Raw genomic sequence first — 26035 nt, 5'->3', positions numbered from 1 at the left:
TGAGAATTAAGTCCAGGGTAGTTTGTTCCCCTGATTAGATCCACACCCTCTGAAGGGTAAAATTGCTGGCAAAGCAAGTGAAATGTTCCCAGAATTTGAGCATTTATCTTAATGGGGCTTTGTATGAGGATTTAATTTAGGTTTAGTTGTGACCAAAATATCCTGCCTCTTTGTTTTGTTGCCTATTATTAAAACACTAGTCAAAGCCTCCATCTCAGCAGATCTATTTATTTTCCCACAATTACATTTTAAAAATTTTCTTTAATTCAGATTTGTAGATATTCAAAACGATACCTTACTCCAAAGCAAGAAAGAATTTATAACAGAAAACAAGCAGTATTAACACATAAACAAGCCACAGTGGAACAGTTTACTGGGATTTGTAAAATAGAGCACTACTTAAATGCCAGACACTCTAACATCAGCTATATGTCAGACGGGCTAAAAGTCAAGTACCAAGAACCAAGATGTTCTAAGGACTGGCGGGGAGAAAATGTCTTATAATCAAGCAGTAATAAGATGACTAAGGTTATAATAGTCTGGTAACTAAGATATTTGTTGATATTTCCAAGGACTGTAAGTAGCTTAAAATGTTATATTAAGGTATTCCCTACAATTTCCTAAACTAAGATCCTACATTTGTAAATATTTACTCAAAATCATTTGTTAGCATAACCTCTTAAGCAAATTATGCTTTGCTTGGGCCAGTATTCGATTTTTATTCTGTAGCCCAGGTATACATACTAGCCCTAGATAAACACACGGTGGACAATTTACACACACACGAAGAATCAGTGGACAATTTACACACAAACGAAGAATCATTTGCACGTATGAAGCCAGTGAATAGTCTAAATTGCACAAAGTACTACCACCCAAGCAAGCCTATTTTTTATAAGATTATCTGTCCTGAGCTCAGTAAGTTTGTAAGTGGCCTCTCTGTTTTCCTTCAAACTGGTATTCAGCTAAGTGGACAGGCTAGGCAAATCTACTGGCAGATTCCATCTCATTATGCTGGAACAATGACTGGAATTTAAGGAATGATATATGAAGCAAGATAATTTGAGACCACCAAAGAAGTGACAAAGGGAACCACATTTTTGTGTGTCCCAGAAGCTGTCCTGCCTCCAGCTCAACGGATGTCTCTGCAAGTTCAGCACAGGGCAAATGGAGGGCGCACTCAAACTTCAGGGCCCTTTGTTTAACCTTATGTACTCCAGGTTGGCTCTTGAGAATTAAAAACCAAAACTCACATTACAAGCATCTTTCAAATTCTATAATTGAACTAGAGGTATGGAAATAGATCTAGACAAATTATGGGGGTGAGGGGGTGAAGAAGGGACAGGCAGCCGCTGTCCTCTAAGGTTTCACAAAATGGAAGCGGGGAACCCAGAGAGTCACTTTAGCTTCTGAACCGACTTCAGTAAAGGTTGGTCTTCTTCATGATCCGAAGGAACTCCTCCTCATTCACTTCGCCGTCCCCGTCCCGATCAGCTTCGTCGATCATCTCCTGCAGCTCCTCGTCCGTGAGGTTTTCCCCCAGCTCGTTGGCCACGCGCTTCAGGTTTTTGAACGAGATCTTCCCGGTCTCGTCGTCATCAAAGAGCCTGAAGGCCTTCAGGATTTCTTCTTTGGCGTCCTTCTCGGACATCTTCTGAGTCATCACGGCCAAGAAGTCATTGAAGCTGATCTTCCCCGTGCCTTCCTTGTCCACCTCGGAGATCATCTTCTTCATCTCTTCCTTCCTGGGTTCGAAGCCCAGAGCTCTCATGGCCACCTTCAGCTCCTTCACGTCGATGGTCCCGCTTCCGTCCGCGTCAAAGAGGTCAAACGCTTCCCGAACTTCTTGCTTCTGATCTTCAGTGAGCTCCGGCTTAGGCGCCACCTTTCTCTTTTGGCTGGTGGGGGCGGCGCTGGGCTTCTTGAAGCTGGAAGCCATTCTCCCGCCTCTGCTGTGATCCCAACGGCGCCGCCCCGCGCTCGCGCTCGGGCGCCCCCAGCTGGCGCGGCGCGGGGCCACCCGTCGTTCACCGCCAAACCCCAAGTCCGTTGGGGGTTGGAGCGGGCCTGAGGAGCCTCTTCCTACACCCCCACATCTGCGAGATCCTGTTTACGGGACAATCCGCAATTCCCTCGGTATTACCCAGTTTCCACGAGTTGACACCTGAGCTGGAGAACAGCCTGTAGCCACAGTGATCTTCCGTAATTGATTGGCGCTGGCAGTTCTTTCCAAGATATTTGCTAGCATCCATAAGACCCCAGTTTTATAGTTTTATAGGTTTATTTAGAGCCTCTGTCTCTCTCTCTCTCTTGACAGGAGTGCACTGGTGCCACTCGGCTTACTGCAGCCTCCACCTTCCAGGATCAAGTGATCCTCCCACCTCAGCCTCCATAGTAGCTGAGACTACAGGGCATGCCACCACACCTTGCTAAATTTAAAAAATCTTTTTGTTTTGTAGAGACAAAATCTCACCATGTTGCCCAGGCTGGTCTGAAACTCCTGGGCTCAAGGGATCTTCCTGCCCCGGCCTTCCAAAGTGCTGGAATTATAGGCATGAGCCACCAAGCCTGGCCTCTCCTTTTGATACTAATTTAAAAACCCTCTTCTTCTGGCTGCAACACACAATGGGGTGATAGATCCTAAGGGTAAATTTAGGATAATCAAGATTGAATGTGATCACTTGACATTCAATGTGGGGAAGAAGAAGGAAGAGAGAATATTAAAAGTCATACCATGTGTTCAACTTGACATAAATGGGAAACAGAGAAAATGGAAAAATTTATGTATAAAATTTGGAGAAGTTTGTCTCCTGACATTACACTCAACAATAATAAAATGTTTCTGGAATGTTCTCAAATATGAAATGTAATATCCAAATGTATGATTTACTTTCAGTGTTTCCATTTTACATACTCAGTATAATTACACTTGAATAATGGTCATAATTTCATTCACAAGGCTTTTGATTTGGAGGGAGGAAATTTGAAATACTACATTCTGGTATTCTAGTTTTTTTTTTTTTTTTTTCTCTAACCCCCTAGCAGCATATTACTCTCCTTGCTTATCATCCAATCAGAGCTGTGCTGTAACCCACGCTCTGGTAGCCTTCCTTTGGCAGTGGGCACAGGAGACGATGCAGGACATGTTGGGACTCAAAACTGCCTCCTGGGAATAAAGGGGTTCTCCTACAAACCAAAGAGCAAGAGAAAAATGGAAAAGAAAGAAAAAAATTACCAAATAAGCCCACCAAGGAATTGCCTGTAGAATTACTTTGTATTTCTTTAAATGGTTACAGAAAAGAAAGCTGACTTATTTTTTAGCATTCTTTCCCCCAGCAAATCTCAATCTATTAATACCTTTTGTAACCTATGAAGGTTACAAAAGATGGCATTTTGAAGACTTTGTGTTAAAAAGTTTTAATGGCCGGGCGCAGTGGGTCACACCTGTAATCCCAGTAATTTGGGAGGCCAAGGCGGGCGGATCACCTGAGGTCAGGAGTTCAAGACCAGCCTGGCCAACATGGTGAAACCCGTCTCTACAAAAAAAATACGAAAATTAGCCGAAAGTTGTGGCACACAACTGTAATCCCAGCTACTTGGGAGCATGAGGCACAGGAATCGCTTGAACCCAGGAGGCGGAGGTTGCAGTTAGCAGATATCGTGCCACTCAACTCCAGCCTAGGCAACAGAGTGAGATTCTGTCCCAAAACAACAACGAAACAAAACAGTGCTTCATACTTAGTAAGTAGGTGAATAAATATTCGTTGAATGGATGCATGACAATTAATGTTGGTCCTAAAATACCTTCCGAATACAAGTGAAAACCCCAAAAGATTAAATGATGCCAGGAGTGTTTTACAAACTGTTTTTTAAACTTCGTGGTCAAGTATTTTTTACGTGGCACATTTAATTAGCCATATATCACTACCTGCCCCAGCTCGATATGTGACTTAGTTGACAGAGAGCCTGGACACATGGTTTCTTCTAAAGGCCAAGGAAACTTACATAGGACCTCCCCTCTCTTGCCGTCCAGTGCTTGTTGTAGACAGTGTCAACTCAAGGCACACTTTGGCAGGCAGACGCTACAGCCGCTGTTCTTCCAACACCGCAAATCCTTGTGACCTGCTTTCTTCCATGACAGAAGCCTGGGATCTTATCCCAAGTCCTTGCCTTATTATCTCTGTGACCTTGGAAAGTCACTTAAACCACCCAGAGCCATCGAAACACCTGCAAAGTAGGCATCATCATAAAGCTTCCTACGCATTTTCAGTGGGAGAATGGACATGAAAGCTCCAGGAACAGTGCCCCAGTGGGGCCATACAGATCTGGGTAATTGTTAGTTGAATACGAATTTTTCCCAGACATTGTACATTTCCTTTGGCACCCATCCCTCTGCCCAAACTCAAGCCAAGCTATGATGTGTTGGGAAAAACTGAAGTATAGAAGCTGCCTTATATAGAGCCACATTTGGGCCAAGCTGAACTCAAAGCACAACGGTTGTCATGGTTTCCAGATGTGTGCAATCAACAGTTACAACAAAGGGCCACCAAGAGCTTCCTTCATAGAAACAGTGCCCATAGTCAGAGTCAGCTCTTGGTGGGGAGTTACATTTTATGTTCAGAGTCCAAATTCTGACCTAAGAAGGGAAGGGAAACACATTTAATGTGTGCCTAGCTTGGGGCTTGCTTCTTATAGTTGTCGTCTTATTTGATCCTTGCCATCACTTCCCATTTTGCAGATGAAAAAAATGAGGACCAGGAGAGGCCTGTAACACATATCTAATGGTACATGGCCAATAAATGGTGGCTCTGGGATTTAAATCCTGGCCTGTTGAAGCTTTGTTCACTACATCATGCTGCCTTCTCCACAAGTTGATTCTATATTACCAAAATAAAGAATCGCTGGGAAGACAAGATACTGATTTTGTTGCAGTAGGTAGGTAGTCAGGCATGAGTGGGGCAAAGAAGGGCTCCCCTCCCAGCCCACCAGAAATGTCAGGTGATGATCAGGGGATGGTTTGGCAGTTGTCACACTGCCACTCTAAAATGATCATTGATCATGGCCGCAACAGGGAGAGACAGTTTCCCAACAGATGAATACACTTGAAATTGATAGTCGGCAGCTTCCAATAAGATCTCAGGAACTGGGCCAGTGGGCTTGAGCATGCACATTAAGAGACAAAATGGCAGAGTATGACCTAGGGGCATTCCACTGGAAAAGGGAAGAAAGCCTTAGGTGAGCACGCATACAGCTTCTTAAACACACTGCACATGCCCACCTCCTAATCACAAGCAGGGCACTATGCACGTGGGAGGTTCACCCTAAGGGAAGAATGAGGGAAACGGGCACAAGACGCCGGAAGTAGGCCAGCATATAAAATCCTAGGTTCAAGATCAAACGGGGCACTTGACCTCCAAGGTGTCCACCTGGCTGTCTTCCAGGTGTACTTGTGAAGCGGCCTTGTTGTCTGGGGTGACACCCAAGGTTCTCGGTCTCACGGCCTTGGAGGTAAAGGATGCAGAAACACACAACGGGTGGGGTTTAGAGCAGAATTTTAGTAGGTGAAAGAAAGAGAATGGCTCTCTGCCCCAGAGAGGGGTCCCGAAAAAATGAGTTGCCTGTCCGTGGTTAAATGCAGGGGGTTTTATAGATGAGCTAGTGGGGAGGCAGTATCTGATCTACATAGGGCATGAAAAACTGGTTAGGACCATGTGTGCCATTGGCATAGGGCACGAATCTCTGGCAGCCCCCACCCCAATCTTTTATTATACAGGTGAGTAGCTACTCCATGTTGCTTCTTTCTTTCTTTTCTCTTTCTTTCTTTCTTTTTTTTTTTTTTGAGAAGGAGTCTCACTCTGTCACCCAGGTTGGAGTGCAGTGGTGAGATCTTGGCTCACTGCAACCTCCGCCTCCCAGGTTCAAGTGATTCTCCTGCTTCAGCCTCCTAAGTAGCTGGGATTACAGGCAGGTGCCACCACACACAGCTAATTTTTGTATTTTTAGTGGAGACAGGGTTTCACCTTGTTGGTCAGGCTGGTTTCGAACTCCTGACCTTGTGATCTGCCTGCCTTGGCCTCCCAAAGTGCTGGGATTACAGGCAGGTGCCACCACACACGGCTAATTTTTGTTTTTTTAGTGGAGACAGGGTTTCACCTTGTCGGTCAGGCTGGTTTCGAACTCCTGACCTTGTGATCTGCCTGCCTTGGCCTCCCAAAGTGCTGGGATTACAGGCGTGAGCCACCGAGCCCGGCCACTTATTTCTTTCTTACTGTGCATGTGCTAAAAATAGAGGGAGGTGGAGCCCCCATGGTGGACATTCCTGGCCCCAGGCACCTCTTTCTAACTGTGCAGCTGCTGGCATCCGCTTGTGCAAGTTTCCAGCTTCCTTCTCTGTGTTTGCAGCCCGATCTCCCAGGCTGCTCTTTGTTGGAAAAGAAGTGATTTCTTGGGCTGTTCTTTGTTGGAAGCCCTTCTGCCGAGGACTCTTTTGCCCTCATTATCTGCTTAAAATAATTTCAGTCTCCTGTATCACTTGCCTTATGTTCCTGCTGTCAGGCGTACATAAACTTCCACTCCTCCTCTGAAACTTGCCTCAGTCTCTTTTTCTGCCTATGACCCTGAGTTGAATTCTTTCTTCTGAGGATGTAAGAACAGAGGTTGCTGCAGACCTATACGGATTCTCTGACAATAACTTGGATATTCGCTACCAGTGATACATTTTGGTGCCATGTGACTCAGATACCTTCTGCCGATAACAATTTTCTTCCCTACACATAACAATAATTAAGCATCTTGCCTAGAAGGATTGAACAGGTATTTGTAGGATCTAAGACAGGCTCCCATTCTGGGGCAAGTCACTGAACCTGCAATATGCTTAGTATTTACATCTGCTCTTCTTCCATTCCACTTCACCCCGTTCCCTGCTTTCAACTCTGTATATAAGCTGGGGAAAGCAATCTGGGCAAAATGCCTTTGCTTGGCATTAGTGAAAGTCTGTACAAGGCATGTGAAAATCAGCTTTATTACTTTAAAAGTAATTTTTAAGTTCTAGTGAGAGTGACATAAAGTAAACAAGACATCCTAGAAAATCAATGGAGATGAGTGGGTTTCTGTTTGTTTTTGGGTTTTTTGGGGGCCCTCAATTTGTTTTTTGTACCACAATGTCCTAAGTATTATGCAAAATCGGTGGTTGATTCTCTGAGAAGGGGAGAGGAGATGGTTATTTAACTCCGGTCATGGAGACTTAACAGCTGGAAGCGGGGAGAAAAGAAGCACTGGAATTGCACAACAGGGTCTGGAGTCAGTTGAGACCAAGATAAAGGACCCACCAGCTTGCTTATGCTGATTATTTGGTTTTCCATTTGACTTGCATGGCATGAAAAAGGTGAGGCTCAGGAGCCTTTTAAACTTTAAGTTGCACTCAGCAAATTCAGCAAATTCCAGGTGCCACCCAAGGCAGAAAACATGCATAATACAGCTTCTTTACTGCTGCTTATTTACTTTCCAACAAATGCAGAACAGAGAAAATGTGAATGCTGGATGCGGCTCCTACAAACCAGGATAACTGTGCTGGGGCTGTGGAGGGGGACCCCAAAACCAACACTAACAGAGCTGAATTATTTATTCTTAAATACATGGAGCCAGTTACAAGAAATGGACTCAGCAGCAAGAGGTTTTACGATCCCAGTGGTCTCCGAATGGGAATTTGAAGTCCAGTCCAGTGATTCAACCCAAGTCTTTTTGGCAAGTCCAGGAACATATTTAAGTGTCCAGCCAAGGGCTACATGATTCCTTATTCCATGAACCCCAGAAATAAGAAAATACTCCACTCAGATACAAAAGCAAACTTTTCTAAAAAGATCTGCCAGAATTTCACACAGTTTCTCAAACTTTCACCCAAATATTCCTAATAGCAAAAGAGAGTTGAAAGCTATCCCCTGAGATACAGGGAAACATTTGGAAGAAACCTGCAAAAAGCATCAAATGTCTTTATAATCCTGTGTTTTAGCTTTTTAAAAAGTGAATGTTGCTTTCTGTTTCATAGTGCATTTGCTGGTTCTATGATAGTTTTAAATGACTGACCATTCCAAAAAAGTACACATTGCTTATTTTATGACTTTAAATGGTCTCCAGGAACATGACCAGGGGTTACAGAACCTTATATGTTTTAGCAAACACGGATGTGGGATTTAATGTGGGGCTTGAGGTGAATAAAATAAAGATCTACAATGTTTCTCACCCCTACCCAACCCCTAGCTGCTCCACTGATACCCCATTTGGGTTTGGGAGTCAAAGAAGGGAAACTATGAAAAAGTGTGAGGAGGAAGGGAAGGAAGAATGAAAGTCTAGAGCATTTTGAACTTGTTAGGTAGAGTAAAATTAAATGCATCCAGTGGAAGAATGACTGCCCTTCCTTCCCAGAGCCCAGATCAGCCCCAATTAAGCATTACTTTGATGGAAACAGGCTGAGAAAAGACAAGATCTATGTTGACATAAACTCCAAGCAGAACCTCATGGGGTTTGCAATTCTGCAGTTGTCCCACCCTGTAAGTGGTCTTCAGAGTGCCCACCAGGTGCAGGCATCCAACAGAAGATGCAGAACCAGGAGGCCCAGGAGCGGCTTCATTGGATTTTTAAATCTCATTTTAAACCAATAGCTCAGTCTATGAGCGATTGGTTTACTCTTTGATCCACCTTTTATTCTCCAAGGGCCCTGGAACGTCAGGATCTAAAGCTGTTTCTGAGGCTGTTAACTGAGAATTTTTCATTCACCAGAGGTTGAAAGGTCAGACGCCCACAGTGGTGTTAGGTACCACAGAATGAGCCAAGCGGGCTGCCTGGGAAGGGTGGATTTAGGGATTAACAGTGGCCTGGAGAGTTTGTGCCCTTTTTAAAGACACTGACATTCAAATTAAAAGAAAAAAGAAAAAAAGAAAACTGTGCAGGTCCAAGAAAACAGGTGAAGCAGAACTTGGCCTATAGGGTGCACGTTATCCACCCAGCCCTTGCAGAGGCCACCTCTTTTGCTGAGGTTCAAGCAGTAAGGATACTTCTCAGAGGAAAGGACAGAGACAGAGGGAAGATGGAATTCTAGCCTAAAGTCCATCTGTGCCTAGTTCCTTTAGCATAACTATCTTTACTAAAGGTTAGGCCATACTACAGGACCAGCCCACAGGGGAAAGTCAACTAATGAAGATGTAGCAATTAACCTGTCTGATTTTTCTCCCCACACGAGCTTGGAAGGAGAGAAGCCCGCTCTGCCTGCCGTGTCCCTGCGTCCTTTCCACTGGAACCTCCTTGGGCCTAGTAGTCCTCTAGGATTGGCAGCGAGGCTGATCTAGGTCCAGTCTTAGAGGCCATCCATGAGGTCCAGTACATGGCACAGTGAGGGAACAGAACAGCTGGGGGCTAGGACCCTCTCCCATGCGCTCCACAACAGTCTTGTTTCCAGAAGTCTGCTCCCAGCTCAGAGGGAATTGGAGAAGCCAAATGAAAGTGATGAGATGGGAGAGGAAACTTATGCCTTTTGTGAAGAAAAGACGCATTTTTTAAAATTCTGAGAAGTGGATTTTAGATAAAAATCAGTTCTCTGACTGAAATATATGTTTAAAAACAAGCTTCTGAACTAAATTAGAGTTCTACTGCATTTCAAAGTCCAGCAGTTGTGTCAGCAAACAAAACATCAAAGGAAAGCAATAGGTCATTTCAGTCTCCTCTGAAGCAGCAACTAGAAATCCCTTTCTCAACAAGTAATCATATTACAGCCCCCTCCTGCTAAGCTCTAAGTAGGAAAGGGGGGGTGCAATTAGGCAAGACGATGATGTCTCCCTCATCCTTTTGAGTTGGCAACTGACCACGCCCAGGGAGGTTTTTCATTTAGATGCTGCTTAAACATCTTTTGAAGCTCAGTGGGTTCCCCACCCCGAACTGAGGCCCTCTTAGTTTTCTTCATGTTCTGCATTTGCTCCTTTGCATCTATAAAGTCTTTCCCAAATTCCTTTGGTTTCTGGATCATTCTTATCTGAAATCCATGTTCTTTTACTTTTTTTCACGTGGCACTGGTCAGGGCTTCTTTTGCCTTGAATGCTGCACAGGGGACAAAGCTTAGAATGGAAACTGGGTTATTTAGTTGTACTAGTGTTTTCAATTACACCTCATGCAAAGTGTTTGCCTGCCAGGGTGATCTCAGACCCCATTGCATTACTATTGAGTCCATAGTTAATCTTAACACTCCCACAGCCTCTAAGAACAGATTTCATACAGGCACATTGAAAAAGAATATTTTACAGATAACGTATGAGAATGAGGCAAGTGGGGGAAAGAGGAGGCAAACTCACTCTCAAATGTAAACTCACACATCAAACTCATCTACCAAGCTGGACTAAAAAGGGGGGATACATATCTCACAACGGAAGTGTCTTCGTGAACTCAAAATCACGAGTATTTAGTGAATCCTAAGAAAGTGGTAGACATTCTTAGCCTCTCTTTCTGCTTTAAAGCTGTGAGCATCTTTTAAAAATATGTATATATTTATATAGTTTCAGAGACAGGGTCTCACTCTGTCACCCAGGCTAGGGTTCGGTGACACAGTCAGGGCTCACTGCAGCCTTGACCTCCTGGACTCAAATGATCCTCCCGCTTCAGCCTCCTGAGTAGCTGGGACTATAGGCACATGCCATCATGCCCAGCTAATCATTTTTACTTTTATTTTTATTTTGAGACAAAGTTTTGCTCTTGTTGCCCAGGCTAGAGTGCAATGGTGTGATCATGGCTCACTGCAACCTTCGCCTCCCGGGTTCAAGCGATTCTCCTGCCTCAGCCTCCCGGGTAGCTGGGATTACAGGCACGCACCACCATGGCCGGCTAATTTTTGTATTTTTAGTAGAGACGGGGTTTCACCATGTTCATCAGGCTGATCTTGAACTCCCAACCTCAACCGATTTGCCCTCAACCTCCCAAAGTGCTGAGATTACAGGCATGGGCCACCTCGCGTGGCCTCAGCTAGTTATTTTTTTAAAAATTTATAGAGATGAGGTTTTGCTCTGTTGCCCAGGCTGGTCTCAAACTCCTGGCCTCTAGTGACCCTCTCACCTCAGCCTCCCAAAGTGCTGAGATTTCAGACCTGAGCCACTGTACCTGGCTTAGACTGTAAACATCTTAATTTCCCAACACAGCCAAATTTTAGAGACTAAAACATAAGCCATATATTTTATGCTTAGGTACTCTTTAAGATAAAGAGGTGCCTTAGAATTCCTGATTCATTAAGGATGAAGTATAATACACAAAAAATAAATACATTCAAATTTAGCATGAGGGCACTCCAGAAATTTATCAGACTAGGACTAATGTCTAGATAAATGGGATAAAATTAAGAATGTGTTCGGAAATTGTATCCCTGGTCTTAGGAAAAAGCAGCTCCCAGAGAGATGTCTGTCCTCTGATTCTCATCATTCCACTTCTGCCAGAGCCTGTTAACACTCCAGTGAGGAGAAGGCAGGAGTGTTGCAGCTATAGAGTCCGTTTGAATCTGAGACGGGTTGTCCACATTATGTAGGTGGCATGTAAATATGTAGGTAGTGGCCATATGACCACGTGTACAGGGCAGCAGTGTGGTGGGGGGCTTGAGTGTGGACCCATAAGCCCTTTGTGACTGCCTTTGAACATCAGCCTCCTCCTTCTACTAGTTACTTGGCCACGGGCAAGCTGAACTTCAAATTCCTATACCACAAACAGAAGAATAATTAGCTCATAGGGTTGTAGTGGTGATTAAATGAGATTATCCATGTAAAGTGCTTTAATACTGTGCATGGCCCACAGTAAGTAAATGTAGTACTTTATGGTTTATAAAGCATATATACATATACACTCATTTAACATCTCCAAAAGCCTGTAAGGTAGGTTGTATTATTCCCATTTTATCAAGGAAGTGCCTGAGGTCAGACAGTCTCAGCTGTTTTCCTATTCACACAGAGAACAACACTGGTCGTCTGATCTTTTTATTTATTTATTTTCGAGACAGAATCTTCCTCTGTTGCCCAGGCTGGAGTGCAGTGGCACAATCATGGCTCACTGCAGCCTCAACCTCCTGGGCTCAAGTGATCCTCCCACCTAAGCCTTCCAAGTAGCTGGGACTATAGGTGTGCACTGCCACGCCCAGCTGATTTTTTTATTTTTTGTAGAGATGGAGGTCTCACTATGTTGCCCAAGCTGGTCTCAACTCTTGGGCTCAAGTGATCCTCCTGCCTCAGGCTCCCAAAGTGCTGGGATGACAGAGTGAGCCACATGCATGGCCGAGTCTTCTGATCCTGACATTGTGCTCTTCCTTTATGGCCCTCCCTTTAAGCACCAGGCGAGCAAACTATTTATTTTAGGTGTTCTAGTGTCCCAGAGAATATCAGAGCTAAAACTTTCTTCAATCAGATTTAGCGTAATGAGTAAAGCAGAGACTTGTGAGTCAAGCATGCCTGGGTTCAAATCCCAGCTCTGCCAGTTTCGAGTTGGGCCACTTTCGTCAAGTTGTCCCCCACTCCCTGTACCTACTTCCTCCTTCATAATGTGGCACAGATTTTTCCTCAAGTCAGTATGTGCACTTTGAAGGAAAGCAGTTAACACAGTCCCTTTATATATCCTATTCAAGGCTCTGTCAAATTTAGTCACTTACTAGCTAAAAGTGTATTCAGTGAGGGGTATATTTAGTGTGCTAAAGCTATATCAATTCTTGATAACTGGTATGATACAATGACATAAAATCATATTTGTAAAAAAAAATTATCATTACATTGCTTCAGCTTAAAATACAGTGTGCTAAGTCTTGAACATGTATATTTTATTTTATTTATTTACTCATTTATTTTTTGGGGATGGAGTTTCACTTTTGTTGCCCAAGCTAGAGTGCAATGGCACCATCTCAGCTCACTGCAACCTCCACCACCCAGGTTTGAGCAATTCTCCTGCCTCAGCCTCCTAAGTAGCTGGGATTACAGGTGCCCACCACTACGCCTGGCTAACTTTTGTATTTTTAGTAGAGACAGGGTTTCACCATGTTGGCCAGGCTGGTCTTGAACTCCTGACCTCAGGTGATCTGCCCGCCTTGGCCTCCCAAAATGCTGAGATTACAGGAGTGAGAAACTGTGCCTGGCCTAAGAATGTGTGTATTTTATAAAGTATTTGGAGGGGTTGTGTTTGGATGGCAACACCATCCAGCGAATTCAATAATTCAGTACCAATTGTCACAATTGTTCTTTCGTGTCGCGGACTGAGCCAAACAGAGGTGAAATTTTCAATGTGCTCATCATATGGACCATGGCTTTGCTGCTTAGTAACACCTAAACTTTTTATTCGCTGGTCTAAACAAGTCTCTCCAGTTTGATGTTTGTAGCTCATGGTTATCAGATGTACTTTTTATTAGTTTACACAATAAGGGTCGCTTAAATGAAATAGATTTATTTTTCTCTTGTACAGCTCAAGTTCACATGGCTACTTAGATATTTCCAGGGTGCCAAGATCCTTCAGTATTATCGCCCCAGGCCTCCCAGGTGGTTTGCCCTTGTCTGCATGATCTGAGCTGGCTTACTACCACAGGCATCTTTCCTAGCAGGAAGGGAAACTACTTAAAGATGATTTCAAATCCTCTCAGCCCCACCTAACTAATCCTGTGATGATCAGATCTGTGCAGACTTTGCCAGTTTGCACAATTGCAACCTGTTAGTACCTCACTTTGGCCCATGCCCCAAGCCTCTCAATTTCTGTTCTGGGGCTTCTAGACATCACAGCAGTGTACACTTAACACTTTGATCAATGGCAGACTAGTATCAGTGGATATTTCCCCCTTATGTCTTCCCGTCACAAGGTCCTGTGGGATTGAGCACCAGTCACCCATAAGAGTGTCCAACTTAGTACCTCTTTCTTGCATTGACCTCCCCTCTTTCTTGCCACCCTCTCTATCCCTCAGCCTTGCTCCCTGAGATCACTTCCCAAATAAACCTGCAGTTGAATTTTAGGTTTAGATTCTAGTCTCAGGGGGACCTTGGCCAAGACAGGGGAGTGCACAAGCCTTTTATGTACCAAAAGTTGTCTTCATCCTTTCTGCTCACATTCCACTGGACACGTGAAGCTGCAGTGGGGGCTGAGTGGTGGATTTTTTATTCCGGAAAGATTTGCTCTCAGTTTAAAAGTTCATTACTGTGGATGAAGTCTCTGTGCATGCTTCATAAAATTTGAATTTGCACAACTAAATACATCATGGATACGCTAGAGGTTATGACCACTGGACTAAGAGACCTGAGCTTTCATCCACACTCTTCCACCCATTTTCCAGGTGAACTTAGGTAAGTTGCTAAGTCTTCTGAGCTGGAACTTCCTCATTTGTAATTGGTGATAATCATAACTTCTTTCTCTGAGTGACTGCGAGAAAAATTAGATTGCAGATGGGAAAATGCTTTGAACGTTTTAAAATATGATGTATTAGGTTGGTGCAAAAGTAATTGCGGTTTTCTGCCATTGCTTTTCATTTATTTTGCACCAACTTAGTAAATATAGGTTAGATCTAGTATGAAAACAATAAACCAGTTGTAGAACATTCGATTCCATTGTGTTACTGTATTACTGGTTACACCTACAGAGCATGATCCAGTTTATCCATAGGTGGATGAGATTGCCCAACTCACCATCCCGAGAAGCAACCAGCAGCACCAGGTAAGCATTTTCCAACTTAAAAGGTTTCATTGCGTGGGTCTCTTGCACATCATCTCTCATCATTTCATCCTTGTTTTCCAAAAGGTTATCCACCTCTGGAATTTATCCTTTTAAAAATAATCAGAAAGAGAAGAAAGGGAGAAAAAAGTGGCCCATGGTACTCATTATGTGAGCCCAAGGGATGAAACAGCATTCTCTCTCCCCATTAATAACCTAAACTTTCAAACATGTAGCCGTTTGGATTCCTTCTGGACTATTTTAAGGAGCAAATTTATTAGTTCTATAGCATCTCGTAATCCTGAGGTATTTAGGAAAACTACATTCTTTGGATTCTGAAACCCTGGCTGTCTCCCCAAGCTACTTCAAACAATGCAGCTTTTGCTGACGGGGCATTCCATGGGCCAGTAGTGTTGTTGAATTGTAAGTAAATAATCTTGAAACAAATCCATGGTTGACACACTGTCATATTATGCTTACTGCTCCAGAGGAGGGATTTGTTCTGAAGATATTGAAAAATTCCATTGCTGTTTGGGGAAAGTGACAATTGGGATCACCCATAAATTAGAGTAATTGCCCTCTGTTCTGTACCATAGATATGATCCAAAACATTGCACATGTACTATATCATATGTGCAATAGGACAGTGCTGGATAAAAATATACAGTATTACTAAATAAAAACAGATACCATGGATATGGCAGAAGTTTAAATCGCCAAGTTTGGCCACAGCTAGCTTTGTTCTTCTTCTTGAGCATGGGAGCTCAAAACTAGAGGAGAAAAATGAACCAGTCCAACCACATCCTCCTTTTTAGCATAGGTTTCTTGATGTAATTTTAAAAATGATTAATATTTAATTTTATTTTTTGAGATGGAGTCTCCTTCTCTTACACAGGCTGGAATGCAGTGGTGCAATCTCGGCTCACTGCAACCTCTGCCTCCCAGGTTCAAGCTATTCTCTTGCCTCAGCCTCTTGAGTAGCTAGGATTACAGGCGTGCACCACCATGCCTGGCTAATTTTTTGTATTTTTCGTAGAGACGGCGTTTCACCATGTTGGCCAGTTTGGTCTTGAACTCCTGACCTCAAGTAAGGAGTTCAGCCTCCCAAAGTGAACTCCTCAGCCTCCGTGCCTCAGCCTCCCAAAGTGCTGGGATTACAGGCATGAGCCACCGTGCCCAACCTAATGTTTAATGAGCCAGATCTCTCTTTCCCTGTAAGAAGGGACTGGTATCATAGCTTTCTAAAACTCAGTACCTTCTCTCTTCTCTCCTTTTCCCTCCACCCTGGCTCACTTAGGGGTTGGTGTGACTTTGCTTCTGGTGAAGGTTGGTGAAAGCGGTCATTTAATATGAAGGAGGAACCAATACACAGGGGAGGAGGGCATCAACTGCAGTCCTTTATTTCAGCAAAACTTGTCTAGGCTAACTTCATCTAAATCACAGCAACACATAATTATGGAAAATCGAAAAGAACAAAAACCAGGATTAAACTGCAACATCCCCTTGCAAACATAATCGCCTTCCTCTGATACTTTCTACAATCATTGAAATAGCAAACATATGCTTTTTGAGACCATTTTTCTATGTATAATGGGGGTCACAGAGATAGGAGATTGTGATTGGAAGAGAAGATTTTCCTTCATTTTCTGGCTCTAATGAGTACCTTCTAACATAGAGCTGAAAACTCATCTTCGGATTCTTCTACAAGAGGCTCCAGTATTTAGCAGAGGAACAGTTCTGCAGGGTGGAAAGAGCCAGCCATGTTGCAAATACTTATAGCCCCGAGGACGATGCTGTGTAGCAGAGGATGAACAGCTCTGCTCGGCCTGCAGAGTCAGGGAGGCGCCTCCCTGGAGGAGGAGGACACACTTGAGCCCATTCTGGTAAAATGACTATGAACTGCCCAAGAGAACAAGCGGTAGGGAGGAGCAGAAGGCTTTTATGCAGGGGGAAGAACACGTAGAAAGGAGTAGAAGCCAGAAGGGGAGCATGTTCAGAACTGCAGGGGTCTACTTGGTTAGGCATAGGAGGTGAGCCTGTGAACTTGGAGGGTGGAAGTTGGGGGTGGCCTGAGTCCTGTGAAGGGCTGATGGGTACTCAGGTATGGTGGGAACTGGGTTGGCAGCTGCAAACCATGGAAGTCCAGAGTCAGAGTCTTCAAAGGGCAGTAAGAGTCTCAGAGTCTTGGAGTCAGTCTTAGAAGGGGAGAGTCTGGTGATGGGGCTTCCTCTGTCATAGACCACCCAAGTCGGGTGGCTGATAGCCGGTGTGGCACTACAGGATGGCCACAGCGTCCTGTTTGTGGGCTTCCTCTGGCCAGCCCAAGGGCTCAGGGCCACAGCACTGCTCTGAAGGTTTGCAGCAACAGCAGCAGCAGTGGGATGGACTCATGCACAGCTCTAGAGCCGTCCATGGCTGGCCTTCCAGATCCCACCTCCTCCCCCGCCTCCCATGCCAGCCTGGCTGGGTCTTTCGTGTTCTCATGCTTGCACATTTTATGTGTTCTGGCCAACTAGACTCTTTCCTGCATGTAAAAAGCTGGTGAGTCCCCCTTCATTTTGTTCCCCTTTCTTTTTTAATCTCCTCTGTTTTATGCTTTATAGCAGGGAATGCTTAGCATTCAGATAATCCATAAATATCTTCACTTGTTCCAGTTATCTTCTGATGAGGGTTCTCAACCCTTGTCCCCTCTTACCCCTCCTCACACATACACAATAGGAGGGAGAAGAGTACAAATGAACCCAGCTTCAGCAGTGACCAACTCACGGTTGATATGTTGCATCATTATCTACCCCCGTCAGATTATTTGGAAGCAATTCCCAGACATTTCATCTCCAGGTATTTCAGTGTATGGGAACAAGAAAGGATTGAGTCACATGCCAATCTGAAGTCTTTCCCATGGTCATACATGAAAGTATCATTTTTCTGTTCATGTCATCAAGGTGTTTTGTTCTCAGCAATTTATTGAAAGATCCCTTGCTACTTTAAAAATGCATTCTAGGCCAGACACAGTGGCTCACACCTGTAATCCCAGCACTTTGGGAGGCTGAGGTGGGTGGATCACTTGAGGTCAGGAGTTCGAGACCAGCCTGGCCAACATCTCTACTAAAAACTCCATCTCTACTAGAAATACAAAAATTAGCTGATGTGCTGGCGCATGCCAGTAATCTCAGCTACTTGGAAGGCTGAGGCAGAACAATCGCTTGAACCCGGGAGGCAGAGTCTGCAGTGAACCAAGATCGTGCCACTATACTCCCGCCTGGGCAATAGAGTCAGATCTGTTTTTTAAAAAATACTTTCTACGTGGCCGGGCGCGGTGGCTCAAGCCTGTAATCCCAGCACTTTGGGAGGCCGAGACGGGTGGATCACGAGGTCAGGAGATCGAGACCATCCTGGCTAACACGGTGAAACCCCGTCTCTACTAAAAAAATACAAAAAAAAAAAATAGCCGGGCGAGGTGGCGGGCGCCTGTAGTCCCAGCTACTCGGAGGCTGAGGCAGGAGAATGGCATAAACCCGGGAGGCGGAGCTTGCAGTGAGCTGACAACCGGCCACTGCACTCCAGCCCGGGCGACAGAGCGAGACTCCGTCTCAAAAAAAAAAAAAAAAAAAAAAAAAAAAAAAATACTTTCTACGTGCAGAATGTGTATATAATCAATACTCTCAGAACTAAAAATATTTGAATAATATTTGAACAAACACCTATATAACTATGATTGAGCTCAAAGAGAGAGAGTGAGAGAGAGAATATTACCAGTATCTTTGAAGTCCATGTTTGCCTCCTCCCTTTCCCCACTCCAGTTACCCTCTATTCTGAAATTTGGGCTAAGCATTTCCCTCATACATATGTGTGTGTGTGTGTGTGTGTGTGTGTGTGTGTGTGTGTGTGTGTGCGCGCGCGCGCGCAAGCACATTTATAAGTTTGGCGCTCTAAACAATATGTTGTTCAGTTTTCCTGTTTGTAAGCTTTGTATATAAATAGAATTACACCGAAATTACCTTCTGTGACTCTTTTCCACTTCAACATCGTGTTTTCAAGCTTCATCCACATTGAGGCATGTCTAGCTGTGGATTATAGTATTCTGTGATATGAATCCACTGCCGCTTATTTCTCCATTCAATCATTGATTGGCAATTAGGTTGTTTTTAGTATTTCCCCCCAACCTCCCAAATCCTCCTAAGAATATTATTTTACTTGTCTTCAGGACATATGTACAAGAATTTTCCCAAGAGTGGGACTGCTGTGTATATACACTCATCTTTACTAGGCGATGCAAAATTGTTTTCTCAAGTAATGTGTAATTTTACACTCACATTAGCTCTATATAACAGTTCCCACCAATACTTGGTCTTGTCTGACTTTCAAATTTTCACTCTTTGGTAGATTTAATATATTTTTCTTGAATAATGAGAGTAAACATCTTTCCGTATGTTTACAGGCCATTCATGTTTCTCTTCTACGGATGTCTGTGTTTTTGCATTTTTCTATTTTTATCTTTTTCTTGATGATTCATGGGAATCCTTTACATATTTAGGATATTAAAACCTTATCAGTGCATAGAATGTCTGCAGAAAAGGCTGCCAACAGTTCCTCTCATCCCTGCAGGTGCGCGCCACCTGCCACCTTTCATCATGAGGTGGGGTTATCGCACCTCCTCTTGGATTGGAGGTGGCCCTGTGTGTTGCTTTGATCAATAGAATATGGCAGTGATGATGCGTTAGCTCCAGGCCAAAGCCTTAGAGGCCTTATGGTTTCCATTTCACAGTCTTGGAAGTTAGCGGCTGTGCGAAAAGCTTCAGCTATCCTGATGGAGAGAGAGGCCATGCAGAGAGACTCTCCACACGATGAGAAATGGTATACAGAGAAAGAGAGGCCCAGGCAGCCACTGCTCATTCAACCGCCTCAGCTGATGCTCTATCCATACAAATGAAACTGTCTTGGAAGCCTCAGCCAAGCTCCCAGCTGAATGCACCTGTGATCCCCACTAACGCCCCAGGAAAGAGAAGAACTGCTCATTGAGCTCAGCCCACATTCCTGATTCAGAGACTCACAGGTAGTAAAATAGTTATTGTTTCCAGCTAGAAAATTTGTAGTTATGCAACAATATAGAATAGAAACAATTCATCAAATGTGCTCTAAAAATCTTGTTTCAAGGCATACCTTTTTTGCTGTCTTTATAATACAGAAGGTCACCCTTTTTTTTTTTTGAGGCGGAGTCTCACTCTGTCGCCCAGGCTGGAGTGCAGTGGCCGGATCTCAGCTCACTGCAAGCTCCGCCTCCCGGGTTTACGCCATCCTCCTGCCTCAGCCTCCCCAGTAGCTGGGACTACAGGCGCCCACCACCTCGCCCGGCTAGTTTTTTGTATTTTTAGTAGAGACGGGGTTTCACCATGTTAGCCAGGATGGTCTCGATCTCCTGACCTCGTGATCCGCCCGTCTCGGCCTCCCAAAGTGCTGGGATTACAGGCTTGAGCCACCGCGCCCGGCCCAGAAGGTCACCCTTATCCACTGTTTCACCTTCTGAGATTTGTTACCTGTGGTCAATCGAGGCCCAAAAATATTTCTGTATTTTGAGGAAGAAAGAGAGCTAGAGACCACATTCATATAACTTTTATTACAGTATACCTGTTATATTATTCTTGTTAATCTCTTACTGTGCCTCATTTATAAATTAAACTTGATTACAAGTTTGTAAGTATAGAAACAACTATACATACTATATATAGGGTTGGGGACTATCTGTGGTTTCAGGCATCTACTGGGGGTCTTGGAGTGTCTCCCCAAGAGATAAGAGGGGACCACTATATCTTTTGACTATCACGAATTGTAACATACACAAGCGGTCCCCAACCTTTCTGGCACCAGGGATCGGTTTTGTGGAAGACAATTTTTCCATTGACAGGCGGGGTGAGGTGGGGGGGTGGTTTTGGGATGATTTAAGCACATTATATTTATTCCACACTTTATTTCTATTATTATTACTTACTCGCCATAATGTAGAATCAGTGGGAGCCCTGAGCTTGTTTTCCTGCAACTAGACAGCCCCATCTGGGAGTGAAGGGAGACAGAGACAGATCATCAGCCATTAGATTCTCATAAGGCGCATGCAACCTAGATCCCTTGCATGCACGGTTCACATGGGGTTCGAGCTCCTATGAGAATCAAATGTCCGGGCTGATCTAACAGGAGGCAGAGTTCAGGTGGTAAAGCTCACTTGCCCGCCACTCACCTCCTGATATGCAGCTGGGTTCCTGACAGGCCACGGACAGGTACTGGTTTGTGGCCTGGGGGTTGGGGACCCCTGATTTATACTGTAGTTGAATTATTCAATACTTTATAGTTAGTGATTTTTATATCTTATTTGAGAAATCTCTCCCTACTTTAAGGTACTGCATACTAAAAGTTTTAAAGTTTTGCTTTTCACATTGAAGCTCCTTAATCTGTCTTGAATTGATAAATTCCTTAATTTACCTTGAATAGTGTAAGGTAGGGATACGTTTTCATCTTTTTAAATATGGATCATTGCTTCAGCACCACAGATTGAATGGTCTCATCAGTTTTCCATGTATGCTGGGTCTGTGGCTGCTCCGTTGATTCGGTTTGTCTGTCCCTACACAATGACTGCATCATTTAAATTAATACAGTAGCTATAGAATAATAAGTCTTGATACCTGGTAAGCACATCCTTCTCTTTTATTTTGCATGAATGTCTTTGCTGTATTATTGACTTTTTGGTCTTCCTTATAAATTTTAGAATCATCTTGTCAAATTTCATGATGGACCCTTTTTGAGATTTTGATTGGATTTACATTGAATCCATAAATCATTGGGGTGGAGGCATTTGTGACTTTAAATATTGAGTCTTTATCTATAAACATGTCATCTTTCCAGTCTTAAAAATGTTTTGGCTGGGTGTGGTGGCTCACGTCTATAATCCCAGCACTTTGGGAGGCCAAGGTGGGTGAATGACCTGAGGTCAGGAATTCGAGACCAGCCTGACCAACATGGTGAAATCCCATCTCTACTAAAAATACAAAAATTAGCCAGGCATGGTTGCTGGCACCTGTAATCCCAGCTACTCAGGAGGCTGAGGCAGGAGAATTGCTTGAACCCGGAGACAGAGGTTGCAGTGAGCCAAGACCACGCCATTGCACTCCAGCCTGGGTGACAAGAGAGAAACTCTGTCTCAAAAAAAAAAATTTTTTGGCCGGGCGCGGTGGCTCAAGCCTGTAATCCCAGCACTTTGGGAGGCCGAGACGGGCGGATCACGAGGTCAGGAGATCGAGACCATCCTGGCTAACACGGTGAAACCCCGTCTCTACTAAAAAATACAAAAAGCTAGCCGGGCGAGGTGGCGGGCGTCTGTAGTCCCAGCTACTCGGGAGGCTGAGGCAGGAGAATGGCATAAACCCGGGAGGCGGAGCTTGCAGTGAGCTGAGATCCGGCCACTGCACTCCAGCCTGGGTGACAGAGCAAGACTCCGCCTCAAAAAAAAAAAAAAAAAAAAAAAAATTTTTTTCTTTAATGCCTTCTTTAAAAAGTTTTATAATTTTTACATATAGTCTCGTACATCTTTTGTTGGACTTACTCCTAGGTATTTTATATTTTTATTGCTAGTATTAAATTATTAATAAAATATTTTTATTTGCATATTCTAATTGACAGTAGCTGGTGAAGAGAAAGGCAGTTAACCTGGTGTATTGATTTAGTATTTGGAAATTTTACTAATCTTATTTTAATTCTAATAATGTGTAAGCTTCTTTGGGTCTTCTATGTGAACAAGTCTATCATCTCTGAATGGTAGCTTCGTTTTACCCTTTCCAACCCTATTAATTTTCCAAAAACTTTAATGTGCTGGCTGGGACCAGTTTTAGCATTAAGGTTAAGCTGGTGTCATAATATGAATTAGGGATTTATCATTTGAAAATATTGTAAAGCTTGAAGTTATTTAACCCTTAGATGTCTGGTAATATTTAACAATAAAACAATGGGTCTCATATTTTCTTTAAGGAAAGATTTTGAATTATTTCAATTTCTTTTATGAATTCTATTGCTTTAATTTTTTTATGATTCAGTTTCTTTAACGCATATGAACCATTATGATTTTCTGTTTCTTCTTGTTTCAGTTTTTGTAATGTATAGTTTTCCAGTAAATTACATATTTCATTTATGATTTTGAAATTTATTGGCATAAAGTTGTATATAATATTATTATTTTCTATTGTACATTTCTGCTATAATTACAGTTATATCTTCTTTTCTATTTCTAATATAATTTATGGTACCTTATCTTGTTTTCTTGATCAGTCTTGCCAGAGATTTGACAATTTTATTCGTTTTTTGAGATAACCAATTTCTGGCTTTGTTGGTCCTCTTTATTAAAGCTTTTTCCCCAGGCCGGGCGCAGTGGCTCAAGCCTGTAATCCCAGCACTTTGGGAGGCCAAGACGGGCGGATCACGAGGTCAGGAGATCGAAACCATCCTGGCTAACACGGTGAAACCCCGTCTCTACTAAAAAATATGAAAAACTAGCCGGGTGAGGAGGCTGAGGCAGGAGAATGGCATGAACCCGGGAGGCAGAGATTGCAGTGAGCCGAGATCGCGCCACTGCACTTCAGTCTGGGCGACAGACTCCGCCTCAAAAAAAAAAAAAAGAAAAAAGAAAAAAAGAAAATTTTCATCTTCCCTCATCGGAGGATGTTGCTTTTTTATGTTTTTGACAAATGGTTCAAAGTACACTGACATTCTCCATTTTGAAGAGTTGAAAAATAATTTTTTTCAAGTCTAAGTAGGCAGATACAAGTGTTTTAATAGGTGAGGCACATCTTTCAGGCAAGAAAGTTACATAATAATGAAAAGACTTCATAACATACTCTGCAGGGATCATCTAGTCTTCAGTTTCTTATCTTTGACTAAGTCATTTTACTGAGTTTCAGTTTAACTGATACCTCGTAGTGCCTGATGGGTATTTTATTCCATTTATTCTTAGTGAAATTTTTTTATGTCAAAGATTTAGACAATGGATCATTTGAACACATTTATTGTTATTTATTATTATTGTATATTTGAAATGCACAGGCAGGAGGGAAAATTGATAACCTGAACATCTACCATCCCTTTATTTTTGACCCAGGTGGCATTAGCGTTCACTCACATCCCTACGTAACTGAGTTGTTTATCGTGACCTCAATGTGCGGTACATACAGAACATAGTAGGTGCTCAGTAGGTACTATTTGTATGAATGAATAAACAAATGAACGACCTAATTGTTTTGACTTCCATAGATGGTGATCTGACATGTGGGACCACTTCTTATTTATCTTTGTATCCCAAGTGTCTAGTATAATGTTTGTACATAGTAGGTATTAAATGTTTTTGGAAAAAAAGACTATGGGGAGAAGAAAAGGAGAAAAGAGGAGAGGAAAGAATTCTGTGTGTTCTTCTCTAGCTGTCTAAGTTAAAAAGAACACTTAGTGGGTTTGGCCAGTTTCACTCTGACCTTATTTAAAGCCTTTCAGTGCTCGTTTTGAACCAGAGCGGTCAGAAAAGATTCCAGAGATAGTAATTACCTCTCTATATGTGAAAATGTTTTCCCAAGGGATAGAGGAAATACAGAATTCTGTTTTCATAAATTCTCAAGACTACTTCTAATTGCCTATGGATTGGAAAAAAATCCTTTGTCTTTGATGTTTTTATTTTTTGTTTTGTTTTGTTTTGTTTTGTTTTTTGACTGAGTCTTGTTGTCGGCTTGGGCTGGAGTGCAATGGTGCGATCTCGGCTCACTGCAACCTCCGCCTCCCGGGGTCCAGCAATTCTCCTGCCTCAGCCTCCTGAGTAGCTGAGATTACAGGCACCCGCCACCATGCCCAACTAATTTTTGCATTTTTAGTAGAAACAGCGTTTTACCATGTTGGCCAGGCTGGTCTCGAACCCCTGACCTCAGGTGATCCACCTGCCTCAGCCTCCCAAAGTGCCGGGATTACAGGCATGAGCCACCATGCCCTCCAGATGTTATTCTTTAACCATCTTTAAAAGATAAAAAACCGCACTCCAGCCCGGGGACAGAGCGAGACTCCGTCTCAAAAAAAAAAAAAAAAAACCATCAGAGGTCTGTGGCTGAATTGCATTCCTCCTACCTGAACCCCAGAAGTCTGTCGTGGGTTTGGATATAATAATACTTCAATTTACTCAGAGGTGAAAGTGAATAAAGCATAGCAAATAGATGGCTGTTAATATTGCATGCTGCACTTTAAAATTTTTTTTTTGTTGTTGTTGAGACGGAGTCTCGCTCTGTCGCCCAGGCTGGAGTGCAGTGGCCGGATCTCAGCTCACTGCAAGCTTCGCCTCCCGGGTTTACGCCATTCTCCTGCCTCAGCCTCCCGAGTAGCTGGGACTACAGGCGCCCGCCACCTCGCCCGGCTAGTTTTTTGTATTTTTAGTAGAGACGGGGTTTCACCATGTTAGCCAGGATGGTCTCGATCTCCTGACCTCGTGATCCGCCCGTCTCGGCCTCCCAAAGTGCTGGGATTACAGGCTTGAGCCACAGTGCCCGGCCTAAAATTTTTTTTAAATTATTTTTAAAATGTTTGTGGATACATGGTGTATATATTTATGGGGTATATGAGATGTTTTGATACAGGCGTGCAGGGTGAAACAAACACATTGTGGAGAATGGGGCATCCATCCCCTCACACATTTATCCTTTGAGTTACAAGCAATCCAGTGACATTCTTTAAGTTATTTAAAAATACACAATTAAGACGGTGCTGCATGTTTATATGTGGGATACACATCCTCATGCTGATACTTTGCCTCATGCCAGGTGGTTTAATCAGCAGCTTTGACAGAGTTACACAGTTACCTGCAGTGAGACTCCAGTAATACTTTTAGAAACCAACCCACCATGAGCTCTTGCTGTGTAGGTATTTAAATAATTAAAAACATTCCTTTATCAAAGGAGTCTCCTTCTGACAGTGGAATCCATAACTTTTGCAGTTTTTCAAACCATTTAGATCAAAGAGATGGTTGTGTTTTGTGCAGCACCATCAATTTTTTTTTTTAATGAGACCAAACTTTGTTCAAAACTTCATGGGTTCAGAATCTTAATAATTTTAGATTGGGGTACCCAGCTTCGCATGAGGATATGTAAAGTCTTCTTCCAAGAGAAATGAATGCTATAACTGGGCTACATAAGGAGATGTTCATATTTATTTCTTTGGATCTTGACAGGTTGTGTTTGTTTACGCAGGAAGTTGCAGCAGTTGGTTTCAGGCTGAAATCTCTGAAGATCAGTGAGGAGGGAAACAGAAGGGCCTGAATGCGCGTGTGCACGTGCATACACAC

At 43.3% G+C, this 26035-nt stretch overlaps 1 protein-coding gene and 1 long non-coding RNA gene across 2 annotated transcripts; one reads left to right on the top strand and one right to left on the bottom strand.

Moving 5' to 3' along the window:
- Positions 1-299: 299 nt before the first annotated feature.
- Positions 300-2018, bottom strand: CETN1 (centrin 1). Its single transcript, XM_033178185.1, has one exon. The coding sequence runs from the start codon at positions 1937-1939 to the stop codon at positions 1421-1423; it is 519 nt and encodes a 172-aa protein (XP_033034076.1). The 5' UTR covers positions 1940-2018; the 3' UTR covers positions 300-1420.
- Positions 2019-4038: 2020 nt separating this feature from the next.
- Positions 4039-23905, top strand: LOC117063860. Its single transcript, XR_004429129.1, has 4 exons — positions 4039-4329; positions 14621-14694; positions 19457-19744; positions 23825-23905. It is a non-coding gene; the product is annotated as an uncharacterized LOC117063860 (long non-coding RNA).
- The last annotated feature ends 2130 nt before the right edge of the window (positions 23906-26035 follow it).

This window comes from Trachypithecus francoisi, unplaced genomic scaffold, assembly GCF_009764315.1.
Source record: "Trachypithecus francoisi isolate TF-2019V2 unplaced genomic scaffold, Tfra_2.0 Lachesis_group19, whole genome shotgun sequence".
Taxonomy (NCBI): domain Eukaryota; kingdom Metazoa; phylum Chordata; class Mammalia; order Primates; family Cercopithecidae; genus Trachypithecus; species Trachypithecus francoisi.
Note: the sequence above shows the minus strand (reverse complement) of the source record. Positions and strands in the feature narration are given on the sequence as shown.

Coding starts and splice junctions, on each gene's coding strand:
- CETN1 (XM_033178185.1), bottom strand. CDS start 1,939: ATGGCTTCCAGCTTCAAGAAGCCCAGCGCCGCCCCCACCAGCCAAAAG.